At 52.8% G+C, this 18,069-nt stretch overlaps 1 protein-coding gene across 2 annotated transcripts in view; it reads right to left on the bottom strand.

The window, feature by feature from the left end:
- SLIT3 (slit guidance ligand 3) overlaps window positions 1-18,069 on the bottom strand; it is a gene marked incomplete at its 5' end in the record, with an annotated part of 578,559 nt that overhangs the window by 32,038 nt on the left and 528,452 nt on the right. The window contains 6 exons of one of the 2 annotated variants that reach the window (XM_079702652.1): window positions 1,007-1,144; window positions 5,427-5,520; window positions 7,201-7,340; window positions 11,169-11,266; window positions 15,539-15,663; window positions 17,780-17,943. In XM_079702652.1, coding sequence (XP_079558778.1) covers window positions 1,007-1,144; window positions 5,427-5,520; window positions 7,201-7,340; window positions 11,169-11,266; window positions 15,539-15,663; window positions 17,780-17,943 — 759 coding nt within the window. Of the gene's footprint in view, window positions 1-1,006; window positions 1,145-5,426; window positions 5,521-7,200; window positions 7,341-11,168; window positions 11,267-15,538; window positions 15,712-17,779; window positions 17,944-18,069 lie in introns of both variants that reach the window. The other variant, XM_079702651.1, reaches the window with a different exon arrangement.

Here is an 18,069-nt window from a genome sequence, read left to right on the forward strand (position 1 = left end):
ACGAAGACCCAACACAGCTTAAAAAAAAAAAGAGTTCTGGAGATGGATGGTGGTGATGTTTGCACGGCAATATGAATGTACTTACTGTACACTTAAAAATGCTTAAGACAGTAAATTTTGTGTTATGTGCATTTTACCACAATTAAAAAAAATTTTTTTTTAAGTGTGGGTTTCCAGTTCCTTCTCCCCACCCCAAATTCTAATTTCGTAGCTCTGGGGTGGGGCTCTGGAACTTATATTTTCACAAGCCTCGCATGCAGATGGTCTCAATCAGGCTTTGGAACCAACTGCCTTGAGAACTCATGGTTCCTTCCAGGCTCATGTTCTCAGAGTCTATGACCGGGGCTCGGCTGCACAGTCAGATCTATACCTCCATGAGTACTGACATGTATACAGGACTGTCCCCCAGTCTGACCCCCCTTAAGTGGTCCCTGCCTCCCCTCCAGGCTCCCCTGGGCCCTTCCCTTCCAGTCAGTGTGGGAGCGAGAGCTGGCACCTTCATACCCCTTCCACGTACCCCACAGACGTCTGACCACCTGGCCAGGGCCTCCAGTCTCCCCTTTCTCTCCTGGCTTCACTGATTCCAATGACTGACCCCCAAACCCTCCCATTCACCTCCATTTTCCTGCCATTAGGGCACCATACTGTTTTTGTTCTCCAGCCTAGAAAGAAGACTCCTGCCAGCGTGGCCACGTGGCTACCCACACCCTGCAAGCTGGGCTCCAAAACGGTAGCATCTGTCGTTAGATGGAATCACGCCGAAGTTTGACATAATATGAGCCAGACCCTAAGTCCAACTTCCACATGGTTGCCTTGGGTACCTCTTTTTTTCCATCTACAACATGGCGTGAACAAGGTCTGCTCTGGCACTTGGAAGGGCTGAAGAGGGTTTTGGGGGAATAAAGGCACCACAGAGACCTAGGGCTAGGGCTGTCTGGGTCTCCACCCGCCTGGGCCCACCAGCCCCCAGCCCACTGTCGCCTGCCATCCGGCCCCTTGACCATACCTGAAGCCCTGGGGGCAGATGCATGTGTAGCCGTTGACCGCATCCACGCACTGGGCCCCATGGCGGCACCCGTGGGCTGCGCAGTCATCACTGTCCACCTCGCAGAGCTTCCCGCTGTAGCCAGGGAGACATTCGCACCTGGAACACAGCGGAGCGAGGCTGTTCTACGGCCTGGCTGGCGTCTAGGCAGCCTCTCCACTATCTACCCACGTAGCCAAGTCCCTGCAGCTCTTGCGGGCTCCCCAAAGCCTGGCCTGCAGTGGGTCTCATGGGCTGTCCACAGCCTCTGGTCACTGCAAGCCGATGTCTGCCTGCTTCACATGGGGCATCTTGTCAGGAGTCGGCTGAGGAGTGCAGGGCTGTGGTCACACAGGTTTTGGCTTGGATCTACCACTGTCTACATAGAACTAATATTGAGCTTAGCCTGCCTTTGTGCCAGGCACTGGGCTAAGCACCTTTCACAGAGTGCCTTGCTAAGGCCTCCCAGCACCCTGTGAAGGAGGGTCAGTCCCCCTCCAATACCAGGAGGAAACCAGGGCTCCAGGAGAGCTGACCTGACTTCCCTGAGGCCCCCCACCGTGTAATACTTATGTGTGTCAGTGATACTTCGTTTACACTTTGTGTGTAAGACCCTGTTCTCGGTGTATCTGCCACTCACTACCTCTCTGTGTTTCAGTTTCTTCACTTTTCAATGTGACTGATGATCAATAACTTCACCTCTTACGGTGGTTTTAAAAATTAAGTGATACACTCTGTGCAGGGCACTAGATCCACACTGAGTAAATAGTCAGTGTGATATGAAGGTGCTGATAAGGATGATGAAGAAACGATGCTGTTGGCACTCCCTTTGATTCTATTCTATTGTTTGTTCATTTTTTCCCAGGGATTTCGGCTGATATAAGAAGGTGAATCCCTTTGCCCTTGAAAAATGCCTCCTGGTCTCCAGGGGAGAGGATGGGAGCTACTGGCCCAACCCAGGCCCTGCAGGCCGACCCGCCCCTCCCTGAGGAGCATGGTGTCAGCAGCTCCATCATGTCCTCGCTGGCCCAGGTTTCAACCCGGCCAGAGACGGCTGCTGCGGCGGGTCTCCCTAAACATGGGCCTGAGACACGCATCTCTGGGCTCCTCTGTCTGGGGCGACAATGTGCAGAAGTCCCAGCAAGGAAGAGACCAAAGGTACCACCTTACTCACAGCGGCTTCAGCACACAGGCACATGTGAACACAAATGCTTCCTGGCTTCTCTACCACCGGCAGGGCCTGGAGCCTGCACACCTCTCTGGGCTCACTGGCTGAGTTCTGCTGGGCGGAGTGTAAATAATAACCACAGCCTATCCAAGTCAGAGGAGGAAGGTAGTACGGGCAGGGGAAGGTGTGGTACGGGTGGCCAGGTGGGGAGGGAAGTGAGACCTTGCAATACTTGTGTGACGCTGGAGCCTGACTGGGGAAGCATCAGGACAAAGGGATAGTCCTCCCTCCGCCCTCTCCTCACTCCACCGCCTTTAGGATGGCTGGAAGTGGGCTGGAATCACAAGTAGATCCTGGCAGGGCTGGGGCTGCCAGAACGTGGTGCATGCTGTGGATTCATGGCAAGGTAAGATACTCAGGGGGTGGGGGGGTCCCTGGAGGGGGGCGAGTTCTAGAATCTGAGGATTTACTGGACCTGCGTCCAAAAGCTGTGAAATCTGCTGAGATCTGACCTATTCACCTTTACTTATTTGATGGGTAAATTTGAAATATGTGACCTATTGCTGCACCAGAAGGTGCAAACTTTCACGTCTTAGCCCCCATTCCTTCCTAGTCTTTTAAAGGAACAGCTCGGGGATGACTTTTGGGGGCACATGCTCAATATATCACAGGCCAGGCCTCTGCTAGGGTTAAACCTGGCCCCAGCAGGCATCTGTGTTTGTGTCTCCTGAATTCTAAGAAGTACCTGCAGGGCAACTCAAGCTGTATGAGCTTCTCCAAGGCAATAATAGCTGCTCACTACTTACAGGGCAAACACCCAGCCTGATAAGCATGGAATTCGAGGCTACTGGGCAGGTCTTTATGAGGAATTAGAGAAGCCATGCTCCCTCGCAGATGAAGCAGTGGAAGTCTGGAGGAAGATGTGTTTACATCCTTCTTGTCTCCCAGTGCTACAGCCCTCTCCACACCTGCGCTTCCTAAACGAACACCCAGGGGTCTTGTTAAAGTGCAGCTTCTGATTCAGGGAGTCTGGGTGGGGCCTGGGGATTAGCATTCCCAACCAGCTTCCATGGGATGCTGATACTGCTGGTTCATGGATCTCACCTCCAATAGCAAAGATCTCTACAACACTTCTTCATCGGCCAAAGACAAGCATCTGGTGGTATAACCTGCATTCCCTGTTGTCCTCCAATGTGTTGCCTTTATATTTTTTTCTGAAGCGTAAGGGTTATGCAATTTTGATATGCATTCGACCTACTGATTCTGGACGAGGAGTAACCAAGTGACTTCAGGAGCCTCTGGATTTAGCCGAGGAAATCAGTCAGGCCTGGATTGACTCGCATCCCTTTCTGTGCACGTGTGTCGGCTGCTTGCTCCACCTCACTGAGCCTCAGCCCCACATAGGAGGTGGGTAACAGTTTCTACATCCTAAGATTGCTGAGTGTTAAGTGAGATAATGCACGGTGCCTGACACAGAGCGGGTGTTCAGTGTATGCTAGCCACCGCCATCTTTGTTTCTGTTATTATTTTCAGTGTGTATGGGCAGTGTTCATTATTATTTTCAGGGCTTCAGTATATTATTACTTCAGTGTTCATGTCACACATACTGATAGAGTACTATCTGTTCTGTTGAGTTGAGGCCTCATTAGAACAGCATACAAGGAAATCCCCGAAGATAAACATCTTCAAACTTGGGCAAAGGTTGCACTGACTGCACATCTCTTTTGTTAATGCCCCTGTTGCCTGCCTTGGGATGTGAGTTGTTATGGTGATGGCAGGGGAGGGCGATAACATTATAAAATGTTGCACTGGGAGAAGGGACTTTTCATTTAAATGCATCTCAAAAAGAAAAAAAAAATCAACATTATTGAGTTGGCCTGTAGACCTCTTCAAGATTCTAAGAGACACTGTGCATATATATATCAATATTATCTCAAGATTTTGAAAGCGAGACTGGTTTCTATATTCTATATTGTCCTTGAACTCAAGGGGTCTTGGTTACAGTGGAGAGAGTTTCCAGGGACAAGTAGTAGAGAATCGTGATCTCTGGTCCTAAGTCTCTAGCACCCCATTCCCAGACCTGTACCCGGGACCACTTCTGACCAGTCTCCAAGCTCGCTCTGCTCGTCCAAGCCAGCGTCCTCTGAGCTTGCCGTCCACTCAGCCTGGAATACCACTGATCTCCTTTCCATCTACAGATATTCTACCCGCCCTTCATAGCTCAGATGCCCAGTCACCATCACTGCCCCTTCTTAGGTACACCCAAAGCCCTTTTCCTGTCGGTCCAGCCGGCTCAGCTTTGGGTTCAAGTTTGTGTTTTAAGCATCTCTTCCTACCCCTTTGCTCTTCCTTCAGTGAAAGAGCAGCCCTGACCTGAAGTCAAATCCTGGAGTGGGAAAAGCAGGGTGCGGGGGAGGCACCCCTCGCTCTTACTCAAGCTCAGGGAACTCGATTATGTGAAAGCCCACCCGGTACATCTCCGAGGGGACAGGAGCGGGTAAGGCAGACTTGAAGGAGGGTGCACGCACCAAAGGACCGCAGCTTCCTTTGCTCCCTCTGAAGCCAGAGGCCCTCCACGCCTCTTGCGTTTTCCCTGGTGGTAAGCTCTAGGCTTGGGATATCCAGAGAGAAAAGGAAAACACAGGAAGAGGTGCTCATGGCCCCATGTCACCCTCACCTACTCTAGACTCTTCTCCCTCCTTCTCATGGCGCATCCCAATTCCACCCATTCTTTGGTGGTCACTTCACATCCCACCTCCTAGGGTGGGGGGCTTCCCTCTCTGCTCCAGAAGGCTCTTCTCCCACCCTCCTCAGAACCCCAGCAGCACTCAGAGCCAGAATCTAAGGCCCTAGGAATTGCTTCTTTTCTTAACCTTTGTTTTGTGTCAACTTTTCCTCCCCCAGGTCCATGGCAAGGGCCTTGGAGGGAGGGAATTGAAAACCTCCTGTGCTACCCACTGCCTTCAGCACAGGGGGGATCTGGGGCCTGAGGGAGAGGGAGAGGGAACAGAGAGGACAGACACAGAGGCTCAGAAAGACAGACAGAGACAGACTAAGAGAAGTAGACCATGACTGGTCAGAGATACAGAAAAGCACATGGTAACAAACAAGTAACAGGCAGAAAGAGAGAGAGAGGAAAAAAAAATATGGAGGGAGCCCCAGCGTCTCTGCCTCAAACCCAGACTGCTGGAGCCGAGTCCTTGGGACCCGGTGCTGGTCACGAACGAGCCTCACCTGAATCCTCTGTCCAGGGAGATGCACTTTGCCTCATGCTGACAGAGGTTCATCCCGGGCACGCAGTGGTCGATCACCTCGTCGCACAGCTCACCTGGTGGGGCGGGTAGAGAGAACCCAGGCATCAGGGAGGGTACCAGGGGGATGCCCTGGCTAGAAGTCAGGTTCATCCAGCCCCCGGCCAGGAGGTCACGGGTATCAGGAGCCCTGCATTTGCTCTTTGGGCGTCTCCTTTCTCCTGTGCCTCAGCCTCGATTTCCCTGGCAGTGACCATGGGAAGACTGCAGGACCTCACCCGGGCACGGTCACTGCACCACCATTTGGCTATTTCACTTGATTATTTAGGGGCGGCGGCAGCTGAAACCACTCCTGACCTTGGGCTATGCTTATTTGTTTTTCCTTCCACACCCATTTGTGGAGCACCTCCTGTGTGGCAGCACTGGGCTGGGGACACAACCGTGACCTGGCCCTGGTCCCCCTCCCCGCCATGGCTAGTGCGGGGGGGTGTATCTACAAATAAGCAGGCAATTAATTACAACACAGAGCTATCAGCGCGATGACGGGAAAACTCAGTGGAAACCCAGAGGCTTCCTGGAGGAGGGGACAGTGCTTAGCAGCACAGTCCAACTGTTACTGATAAGTAAGCCCCTTGGATTTTCTCAGAGAAGAAAATATGGAAAGAATGTGAAGTTCTGGTCTCTGGATACATCCCCTTTGAAATTCACAGTGTCAGAAAATGCCTAACAGGCCATAAATACCCAAGGATATAAGCCCTGAAATACTCACACCACCTGAAAGTGTGTTTTGGGAATGTGGGAGGTAAGATAGGACGGCAGGGGGGAGGTCCCTGGCAGATGCATCTCTGAGCTTTGCGCTTCCTCGCATTCCACCCCCGGCAAGCCAGGTGGAGAGGGATCTAGAAAAAACAGACTTCCAGCCAGGGAGGTTCATTCAGAGGGCAGGCGTGGGCAGGAGAAGGCAGCCTGGGCCGTGGCTCCCAGGGGACAGGGCAGAGGACGGTCCTGAGGATGGCCGGGGAGTAAAAGCATGACAGGCACAGCCCCGGCGTCTGTTCTCTGTTGCGGTGAGGATAAGCTGACCCCCACCCCGTCCTCATTTTGCCCCGGTCTCTCAAGACCACAGAGAGCACTGTGTGCCTTCTAAGCCTCCCCTCATCTGCTGGAGACGCCCGGAGAGGTGCGGTCTCCGTGGGGGACGCTTTTTGACGTTTTCTGGCACAGACAAAACCACTACGTCCCATTCTCAGGAACAAAGTACAACAAGCCAGAACTGCACCCCGGTCCACGGCAGACGCAGGCGGGAAACCGCCTTGATGCGTGTTTCCTCAGCTCCCTCCACCCCTGCCCATTTGCCCACCGTCAGTTCAGACCCGAACGGAGCATGACCACAATGCAAGTGCCTCTGTGCTGGCTTCAAACACCACCAGGGCTCCAGGGTTCCCGAAGGAGGGGATGAACATGAACCAAATGAACAGACAGCTGAAAGGGCCCTGGGGACCTGTTCAAAGTGGGGAGGAACTAGTGATTTGCAGGGGGTGGCGTGGGGGGTGGCAGAGGGTGGACAAGCTAGAAGAGAGAGGGCCTCTGGGAAGCCCCTCATGACACAGTACCGGGTTTTGGGGATTCAAGACTTTGTCCAGAGGGGGACAGCAGGTGGAGTCTTTGGAAGAAGCTAAGAAAGTGGTACCCTCCTAACGCACGACAAGCCACAGCCTGCACACACCAACCCGCGCTCGGGCATCAGGGGGGCTCACCTGTGTAGTTCGGTGGGCACACACACACGTAGTTGTTGATCCCGTCCACACAGGTGGCGTTGTTCTCACAGTCGTTGTCCTCGCAGTCGTCTGGGTTGATCTCACACCGCTGCCCCTCGAAGCCCAGGGGGCAGGAGCAGCTTTGGGGATGTGTGGGTGTGAAGCGGGGAGCCGGGGGTCAGGGAGGGGGTGGGTTTGGAGCGGCAGAGGGGAAGGTGGGAAATAGACTCAGTCAGGTTTCTCCTCTGGATGGAGGTCCCGGACAGCACGGTGGACCCAGGAGGTCTTGGGGTCCTGAGCAGGAAGACCCTTAGGAGCCTAAGAGGGCATTTCATCTAGCCCCCTGTCTCCGGGCAGTATTCCATCTCCCCTGGCCCTGGATGGCTACCTCGCCAGGGCGCAATTCCCATCGGCCGTGCCTCCTTCACCGCTCCCCCAGCTGGATGTGGTTTCCTGGGTGGAGCTTAAATTCCTCCAGCTGTCTCCTAATCAGCCTTTGGGTAGTCTCAAGAGTAGCCAAGGAGAGAAAGAGCAAAATGACCCCTGCCCTTTTGGTGATTTTCTACTCAAGGGCAGCCTTTTTATCTGGAGCAGGACATAGATCAGGCTCTGCAACCAGGTTTCCTGGGAGTTAAATTCTGCGTCTCAGTTTCCTCATCCGTTGACTGGTGCTATTATCTACCCCCAGGGTGGCTGCAGGCATTAAATGAGATTATACACGTAAAACGCTTACACAGCGCGTGTTAGCTAGATTTAGTTCTAGGCAAAACTACCCACCTCCTTAACCTTATTCTCAGGGATGCCATTTCTCCCTGTCAGGTATTCCTGCTACCTCGGAGCCCCCTCCAGCTTCTGGGGGCTGAGGGAAGGGTGGGAGGGCCCCTCTCCTGCCAACACTTTCTGGTGAGCCTGGCTTAAAACACCATAGATCAGTATGATGCATTTCCTTAACCCGTCTCTGGAGTGTCAAACCTCTTGGATAAAAACCTCACCCCCCCGTCCTCTGTCCGACCTTGGCCACGTCCCCAGGATTAGGCATGCAAAGTAAGTCAGCACTGATGCAGTCAGTTCTGGGCAGCTGACAGGGGGCGAGGGAAGCGCTGGGAGGATGCAGGTGGGAGCCGAGCGTTGGATTAAAGAAGCGCTGCAGGGAATCTCACTCCTTCTGTGGCCCCTCCCCCCTCGTCAGGGACCGGGGACATACACCCCATCCACGAACATGTGTTCCAGCCTCAGACCTGGAATTCCAGGCCTCTCTCCGTTTCAGAGACTGCTCTGACTTGGGCGTTGAGCTAAACAACGAAACTAAACTAATAGGAAGTGGATTTTTGTGGTCCTAGAATCCTAAAGAACCTCCTTCCCTCTATGACCTGAAAACTGGGTCACATTTTCTACAAAAGGCTGGGGGAAGGGCCCTTGGGTCTGAGCTCTTGAACTGGAGCAAAATGACTCTATAAGTCCTTTTTGTTACTCTTAGGGACCCTGGCCATTCATGAAAAAGGTCATTTCTTCAGAGCCAGACCGTGGGTAGTTTTCCAAAGATCTTAAACCACAGTGTCGCCTATTTGCCTCAAATGAGTTACTCTGACTCTCCCCGGAGCCTTAGGACTGCATAAACGTGGGGTGAGAGTGACTGGTCAGGAGAGCAGGGGTTGCTCATGGACTGGATAGAGGGTGGGGAAGAGGCTAAAGTTTTTTTCTGTTCTCGCTGGAAACCTTACGGGAGGTAGGGGCAGTGAGGGGGTGGAGCTATCAAGGATGTCTCAAGAGCAATGTGTTAGCTGTAGGGACAGCTCTGTTTTGAGCAGAGGGACAACGTGTCAAGACTGGAGAAGCATCTGTATGAAGAGGTAGGTGATGCTTCCAGAATTCTGACCAGTGAGAGGTGTCATGGATTGAATTGTGTCCCCTCGAAAAGATATGTTGAAATCTTAACCCCCCCAGTACTTGAGAATGCGACCTAATTGGGAAACAGAGTCACTGCAGCTGTCATTAGTTAACTGAAGACCACATTCACCGGAGTGGGGTGGGCCCCTAATCCTACATGACTGGTGTCCTTATAAGAAGACGGCCATGTGGAGACAGACACAGGGAGAAGGCCATGTGCAGCTGAAGGTAGACATTGGAGTGATGCAGCTGCAGGCCAAGAAATGCCAGAAACTGCCAGCAGCCGTCAGAAGCTAGGAAGAGGCCAGAAACTGCCAGCAGCCATCAGAAGCTAGGAAGGGGCGAGCAAGAATCCTCCCTTGCGGGTTTCAGAGGGAGCATGGCCCTGCTGACACCTTCAGTCTGGGCTTCTGACTTCCAGAGCTGTGAGAGAATCCATTCTTTGGTTCCAAGCCCCCCAGCCTGCGGTACTTTGTTATGGCAGCTCTAGGAAACAGATAGAGGAGGGATAAGGGAGCAAAACCTCCGTCCGAACAGGTGGCTCTCCCTTTGCCAGCCTGCCAGGTGCTGCCCTGAGGGGCAGTGCTTTCCTGCTGCTTGAGGAGCCCACACGAGCTGTACCATCCCAGGGATGTGGGCCGCATTGCCTGCACCCTCCACCCCATTTTCCTAATCCTGTGGGTCTGGGCCATTTTCCTTGAAAATTAAGTCCTAAAAATATTTCCAGTTCCTTTGAAATCCTCAACAACGGAGGGTTGAGACGGGTCCTTCTGCTCACCTGCAGAGAGGGGAGCAACACAGTCGCCTGCAGGGGGCGCTCCTGTCCCTTGCCGAGGCGGGTCCCTGGGCTCGCGGGGTGGCGGTGAGGGGGCACAGGGGGCGGGGGCAGAGCCGGGCTTTCAGTCCTGGACGCGTGATTCCTGGCTAAGGCCAGGTGGCCACCACCGTGAGATTTTTTGGGTGGTTTCTACCCCCACCACCCCCCGGCTCTCTCAGTCGGTGAGAGTGCGTTGTTTGGCCTACTCCAAGCAGGAAAACGAACTCTGCCTTGCATTTCACATTTTACGAGTTGATTCTGATGGGGCTGGCTTGGCAGATGGACACGTGGGCGGCTGGGTTCCCTGGGGAGAACCCAGAGCCCAGAACCTGATGTCTTTTGCAGAACACGCAGCAACCCCGGTCAGAGGGCTTTTGATAATTAATTGTTTGCAACCTGAGCGCTAAGACCTCTCTGCACACAGCTTGCCACCAGATGCCCCCCCTTTACCGCCTGACCCACTGGCTCACTGGGGGTGCCAAACGGGACAATTGTCACTGGTCTGCTTTGCCAGGGTAGGGCCTGGGAAACTGGACCTGTGCACACAGCTGGGAGGGGCCTGAGGTCTGGCAGAGCTGCAGAAGGCCCGCTCCAAGGACAGGGGTGAGAAGAACCTTAAGTGCCTTCTACCTCCTTTCTTCCTGAGCTCTTAATGCCAGGGAGGAAAGAGGTGAGGTTTGGAGACTCAGGAATGAGTGTCAGGATATGGGACCTAGAGCCAATCAATTCTGTGCCTCAGTTTCCTCATCTGTTAAATGGGGATAGTACCTACCTGTACCGGATAGGGTCCTCGTGAGGATTTAAATGAGGCTTAGAGTCACTGCCTGGCACGTCATGAGCATGTAATCAAAGTCACCTATTATTATTGTTTTTTATAACACAGAAAGGGGTGGTGGAATTACCAGGCTGGCAGGTCTCTGAGCCATTATCCCATCCTACTCTGACTTTAGCCAGCAACTGTGGCTTCCCTTGGAGACCTCCTGGCTCTGGAGACGAACTACCTGAATTCAGATTCCTGTACCAACGCTTACTGTGTAACTGTGGACAAACGATTTATCCCTTTGATGCCTCGACTTCCTTATCTATTACAAGAGGGATAGTAGTAGCTGCCTTATAGGGAGTGAAGAGCCTTGGAGTCATTCACATAAGGGGCTGGGCAGGGTGTGGGCCCACGCAGGAGGCACAGAGCTGTGCTCCCTCAGCCTGCCCCAAGAGCCTGACCATGAAGACTGAGAGGAGGGAAGGCCCAAGGGTGAGCTGTTACCTGAACCCATCGCTGTGGCTCTCGCTCAGGTGGCAGGTGCCTCCATGCAGACAGGGGTTCTGGAGGCAGGTGTTGATGGGCACAGTGCAGTCTTTTCCCTGAGGAGCAGAAGAGAGAGAAGCGTGTGGTTAGGGAGGCTTTCTGTGGCTGCCATGATGAAGAGACCCCTGTGGGTTCCCAGCTTCCTCTGGAATGAGGTCAGGGAGATGGAGGCCCTCCCTGGGACAAGCCTGCTGTGTGACCCAGAGAAAGCCTGAGGGAGCCCTTGCCTTTGGTCACTCCACAGTGAGGAGGGGAGGAATGCTGAACTCAGGAGTTTGGGCCCCAGCTTCACTACTTCCCAGACTTCACCTGCTTCTCGCCATCATACCCTGTAGGCTGAGAGCAGGGGCTTTGGAGCCAGGAAGACCTGGTTTCATATTCCAGCTTCACCTCTTCCTGGTTGGCTGACCTTGATCTTGTATAATAAGCCTTTTAACTTCTACAAGCCTACCTCATAGAGCTCTTACCAGAATTAAACTAGACCTTTCAATAAGGAAGTGCCTAATATTACATACCACATCTAGCACATAGTAGGCATCCTATAAATACCAGTAGATGATATTATTCCTAGCCCCACTGAGGCTTAACGGTAATCCACAACTTGTAGGGTGGACTACGGCTGAAGCGTGGTCCACAGGCCTTGGCCCTATAAAGTGACAGCCCCCCAGACAGTCATCTTTGATTGGTCTGGACGTGGGCCCAGGGTTGGCATTTACTCTCCAGTTCTGCAGGTGATCCTGATGTTAGGCCAGATTGAGGTCTCCTGTGAGACAGAATTTTGGGTGCAGTGGGATTCCTTTGGAGCAGCCCCCCCCTGAAGGGGATGTCTGAGCTGAGAGGGAGTCAAGCGTGTGCAGGGGGCGGAAGAGCGTGTCAGGCAGAAGGAACGGCGAGGGCAAAGGCACTGCGCAGGGAGGCTGAGGCAGAGACTGTGCTCGTCAAGACCCAGCGTCCCAGGGAGCAGCGCAACGCTTGGTCCTCTGCGTCCAGCTTCTCTCCCCTGGGACCCGTGGACCGGTGCCGCACCGAAGTCTTGGCCGGCGGTCCTCGGGAGGAATCTGCTGCGTTTGTTTCTGGGCTGTGGGCTTGGCGTGGGCGCTGTGCCAGGCGGGGGTGATCGCGGGAGCCCTTCCACTGCCACACCACCTGCTCGTCATCTGCCTAAGAAAATCCTCTTCCCCGCTCTGCTGCTGCCGCCAGTGCCTGTAAGGAGTGGGACTGGGCTCTGCCGAGGAGTGCCGCCTTCTCACTGTCTCCACGCTGAGCCTCAGGCCCTGTCTCCAGCAATCTGAAGGCAGGCCCGCGTCTGCTTCCTCTTCGAGCCCCGTCACCAGTAAAGGGCCCGTTAGAGGTTTCTCGGAGGGGACATGGAGAATGCAGCTCGGGTTGAGGTCTGGTTGTATCCTAAACCAGAGCAACGTGGGATCCCTTTCAGAAAGTCCATGTGTCGATGGAAACCGCGAGGCTCATTCTCTGTCATTTATGGAGCACATTTTCTGTTCCAGGCCTCACGCTAAGTTTTGTATTGTGTATAATGTTCGTAACACCCCTGCAAGATTGGTATGGTTGTTATTACCCGCATTCTTACAGAGAGGGAAGGCAGACTTGGAAAGTGAGGTGCTGTACCCACGATCGCACAGCAGGAAGTGGAACAGGCACAGCTGAACCGGACATCCAGTCCAAAGCCAGCGCTGGGAACCGCGATGCTATGCTGGGCACTTATTCTGCCCCTCTCAAAACACGGGCTCTGCAGTTAGGCCGGTCTCAATGCACATGCTAGTCCGGCTACTGCTACGTGCCTTGAGGAAATTACTAGTTCTCTCTGAGACTTTTCATCACCTGTAAAATGGGAATAATGATGCCTACCCCACGGAGTTAACGAATGATTAGAAATCATACTCATATAAGGCACCTGGCAGGTAATGGTAGCTCCATAATTAAGAGCTATTCAGATAATGACCATGATGATCATGGGGCTCTGAGATAGAGGTGAATGTGGGTAATTAAAAGACTTTTTCAGGTCTTTGGTTGTTGCTAAGTAGTTCACGTGTGTGCGCGTGCGTGCGTGCGTGCGTGTGTGTGTGTGTGTGTGTGTGTGTGTGTATGTGTGTGAGATGAATGGGCCATGGATCGTGGGACTGGAGAACCCTGAGCAGGTCAAGGCGGGGACTCCATAGCCCCTGCCTGGGCCAGCCTCCCTGCTCTGGGGACTCTCAAGTACCAGGAACTCCAGGGGGATTCCTCCCCTGGGGATGGGGGAGGGGGAGGTGTCTCCTCCAGCCCCCTATGCCACAGAGCACTGAAATCCAGCAGGCAGAGCCTAGCCCTTGATCATGCGGTAACTGGGTCTGGAGGTGGGGATTTCTGTCACTTATATGTTCATGAGAAAAAAATCACCGTTGTCAACGCCTGGTCAATTAGTTCAGTTCAACTCTTTTCAGCCTCATTTTGCTCAAATCCACTAGATTCGGGATGCTCCTCGGCTATCCCCCACGACCCCCTCCCCAGTGTGTGCGAGTGTGTGTGTGTGTGTGAGTGTGTTTGTAAAGGTTGTGGCTGGGGCTTCTAGCTTCCTTTACAGGAAACCAGCAACATGCCATCTGTTCCTGATGGCCCATTCCACACCCTGGTATTAGGGACCGGCATAGACAGTAAAGTTAAAAGGCATCCATATGACAGCTGCTGAGTACTTACTGAATGTTAGGTACTGTGCTGGGTGTGCTGCGTGTGTTACCGTACACTTGATTCTCACAGCAAGGCTGTGTGGCAGGTCCTAGTGTGCAGATCGGAGGCCTGAGGTGCAGCCACTGGCCATCACCACCCAGCTAGGGAATGACAAAGGCAGGATCCACGCCTGCTGCTCTGTGTAAATCCACAGCCTGAGTTTTCTCCACTGAATACATACAAGGGAGTTTGAGGATCCAGGCGTTTGAGCATGTTTGCTTAATTTCTAGTCTTCCCCTACAATATGTTTGTGTGTGTGTGTACACGTGTGTGTGTGTGTATGTACGTGTGTGTGCAGGGGCGTGGGTCTGGGACTCCTGTGGGTGTGAGGCCTGGGGTTGGCTGCCCTGGGCAGGGAGGCTGTCCGACTGGCCTCATAGGAAGCCTTTGGCTCTCGTCTCAGGCTCAGGCCCATAGGTGGCACTCCGACACTGTCTATTGGAAGCACAGCTACAGCTGAGAAAGCCACCAGGGAGCCCTGTTCCCCAGCGGCAGTCTGCCCCTCAAGCTTGTCACTATACACATAAATCCCCCTGGGGACAGGACACCCGGGGATGCCAGCTCCCTCCTGCTCAGCTTGTACCAGGTGGGTCCATCAGACAGGCTGGGGACTGTCTTGAAATTCTCGACATGCCTAGTGCCTTCAGATGGGTGCCCTGGGATGGCTTCAATCTGGGAAGCCGGGAGGGTCCTGGGGAAGAGGACCCAGTCACGGCTTTGCTGACCCCAGTGAGGTGCAGTGAGGGGTTCAGCTATTCAGGAAACCTCCAGGCGAAAGTAGGGGGGGCTTTGGAATCATGTAGCCCTGGGTCTTAACCCAACCCTACTGCTTACAAGCTTGGGCCAGTGAGTCAAGCCCTTTCAACAGTCTGAGGCTCAGTTTCCACATCTGTAAAACGGGAATCAGTAAGTCCATCCTTACAGGGGAAAAGATGACTAAAATGCCAAGCAGAGCGCTTGGCACATCATCCATACTTTATAGATGTTAATATGGAGGCAGGATAATGTGTTCTAGATGCTGCTGGGTGAGAAGAAAGGAGGGAAGGGTTATTCTGGAATTAGCCTGGATTTCTGGGGAGCACAGGAGAACTGGGATCTCTATCCCAGCCCTTGTTGGCTGATCAGACCTGTCAACAGTGAAGGCTGGCCTTTTAATCCCATCCCTGTATCCTTCTCAAGCTGGAACTAGTGCTTCCAGGGCTGGCTGTCCTGCGGGCAGGGAAGGGAGGTGGGGGAGGACCTGGGAATCACCCTGGAAGGAGGTCAGTGTGGTGGGTGCAAGGGATGCCTCTACTTGGAGGTACTTTAACTCTCTGAGACTTAATTTCCCCATGTTCAAGAAAGAAAATACAAATATTACATTTCCTCCTTATCTCACTGCATCACTGTCAAGGCTATATGGGGTCCTCTATGATGGGTGTGAATGGGATACAACTGGGCAGCCCTCAGCAGTGCTGGGGAGAACGGGAGAGTTGCTGGCAAATGCTGTTGTGGAGTGACCCGTAAAGTGGACTTATCCACTGTCCTTGGAGAAGGGAGGGTCAGCAGTGAACAGGGCCCCTCCCTGGGCCGTGGATGGTAGGGGGCGGGGCCTCCTGTCATACCTTGTAGCCGTAGGGGCAGGCGCAGCGGTACTGCCCCACGGGATCCTGGCTGCACGTCCCGCTGTTCTTGCACGGGCTGGAAAGGCAGGCATTGCACTTGGCCACAATGTTGATGTCCACTGGCCCTGGACAGCAAAACCAGAGTGTTGGTGGCAGGTCCCCAAGTAGGCTCACTGTCACACCTCCCTCCCCCTCTGCTCTGGCCCCTTCCTCAGTCAGCTACCAGCCCCTCCCATCTCTGTCCAGAGGGCAGCTGGCCCTCCGCAGCTAGCACATCCAGTCCAGCTAGAGTCCCATTAATTCAGCCATCATCCAGAGAGGAAAAAAATCACAGCGGGACATCATTCAGAAGCACTTCTCAGTCAAATCAATTACTGTAATTAGCCTGATCTGATTTTGGTGCTAATCTGCAAACAATGCACCATAATTAGAAACCCCTTGTGAATCTCTTTATGTTCGGGGAGCTCTGGGCCCAGGCTCCATTTGGACCTCCCATTTTTCCTTCCCCAAACACCCCTCCTCATGGAATAGTCTGTGCAGGGCTAAGGAGGGCACAGTGCCTGGGCCAAAGGCACACATCACATAGGAAGTTCTCCTTATAGAACCCTTGAGTCGGCAGGAAGAAGTCAGAAATGGGCCCGGAAGACACAGCAACGATGCTGATGAGGGATTACAGTTTCAACTGTGTCCTTCTCTCCTCGGCCATCAGGGCTGGAGGGAGGGAGGCCACGTCCCTACACAGAGCTTTGTAACAGGGGCTGTGCTACCACTGCAGCCAGTGTTGACAAAGTCCTGGATAATCAGGCCCTATTTCATGTCAGGACTTTAAATGATCCCAGGATAACAGTCATCAGTGTGGAGATTGGGTTGAGATTGACTGCAGGCTGAGTCTGACCATTTGTGGTTGGGGTGAACAGAATGGGCTGATTGAGAACCAATGCCAGCTGGCTCAACTCTGGCTTCACCAAAGAACAGAGACATCATCTGTTCCAGGGAGACTATGTGTTCCAGGGACACAATGAAGTTTTAGAGGTAAAGTATATCTGTAAGTCAGAATAAACACTGACGCCTTAGGAGATGAGCAAAGGACATTAACAGGCAAATGTGTAGTACAAACAGAAAGTAAATTTTGGGGAAAAAAATAGTTCCCCCAATAATCAAAAACAAAATATGAGGGGATATAATATTTTACCTATTGAATTAGCAATGATTACAAAATGAGATAAAATAATGCAAGGGTCTGATGAAAAATGCACTCAATGCTACTGGGAGTGAAAATTGGTTACAACCCTTTCTGGAAATCAATTTGGCATTAAGTGTGAAAACCTTAGTAATGACCATATACTTTGGCTCAGTAATTTCTGTTCTCTGAATCTTATTTAAGGACATAATTTTAAATAGAGAAAGACATTTATGCAGCCGTGGTAAGAAAAAAAATGGAAATACTCTGAAAATTCAAAACCAGGAACTGGTTAAAGAAGTTATGATGGAGTGTTACAGCTTGGTGGTTGAGACCATGCACTCTGGAATCAGAAAGACCTGGAATTCTCTTAACTGTGTGATCTTGAGAAGTCATCTAACCTCAGTAAGCCTCAGTTTTCTCATTTTTAAAAGTAAGAATACTACTAAAGTAGACCCCACAGAGGTACTGGGGAATTAAATAAATGACTCCATGGAAAGTGAGAATTAAATGAAATAATACATGAAAAAGTGCTTAACATAATGCCTGCCACATAGTGAGAACCCAGTAGTAGTTTGTTATCATAATAATCATGCAGTCAAATCAAAATCTCATGTGCCCAAAATGTGCTGTAGTAAAACAGGAAAATGCTTATGCTCTAAGATTGTTGGGTAAAAAATGCAGGTTAGGGCTTCCCTGGTGGCGCAGTAGTTGAGAGTCCGCCTGCCGATGCAGGGGACACGGGTTCGTGCCCCAGTCCAGGAAGATCCCACATGCCGCGGAGCGGCTGGGCCCGTGAGCCATGGCCGCTGAGCCTGCGCGTCCGGAGCCTGCGCTCCGCAACGGGAGAGGCCACAACAGTGAGAGGCCCGCGTACCGCGAAAAAAAAAAAAATGCAGGTTAAAGATTTTCTCAACTATGCAAAAATTTGTAGAGTAAGAGGTCAACGAGGAATATGTAGCAATGGCAGCAGAGGGACTTAGGGGAGCGAATGACAAGTGGACCGTTAGATGCAGGTCCACCTCGCTTTCAGCATCTGAGAGGGGTGAGTCAGCACCTACCTTTGCACTGGAAGCGGTGGGTGGGTGTGGTGAGTAGGAGTCGGTCAGCCATGGGCTCGGGGCTACTGCAGCGGGCGATGCCAGGCTCCTTGTACCCGGCCTTCACCCACTCCGACAGCCAACGCAGGCTGCAGTCGCAGTGGAGTGGGTTGGTTCCCAGTGCCCTACAAGGCAGAGCAGGAAGTCAGGCTCCCCCGCCCAGCTTGGCCCATAGGCCCTGTAGTCTTGGTCCTCTGGAAAAGCAGAATTTTCAGACTTTGGCTAGATTGGGGGTGTCTGACAGGAGGACC

The sequence above is a fragment of the Hyperoodon ampullatus genome, assembly GCF_949752795.1.
Source record: "Hyperoodon ampullatus genome assembly, chromosome: 4".
NCBI classification, from domain to species: domain Eukaryota; kingdom Metazoa; phylum Chordata; class Mammalia; order Artiodactyla; family Ziphiidae; genus Hyperoodon; species Hyperoodon ampullatus.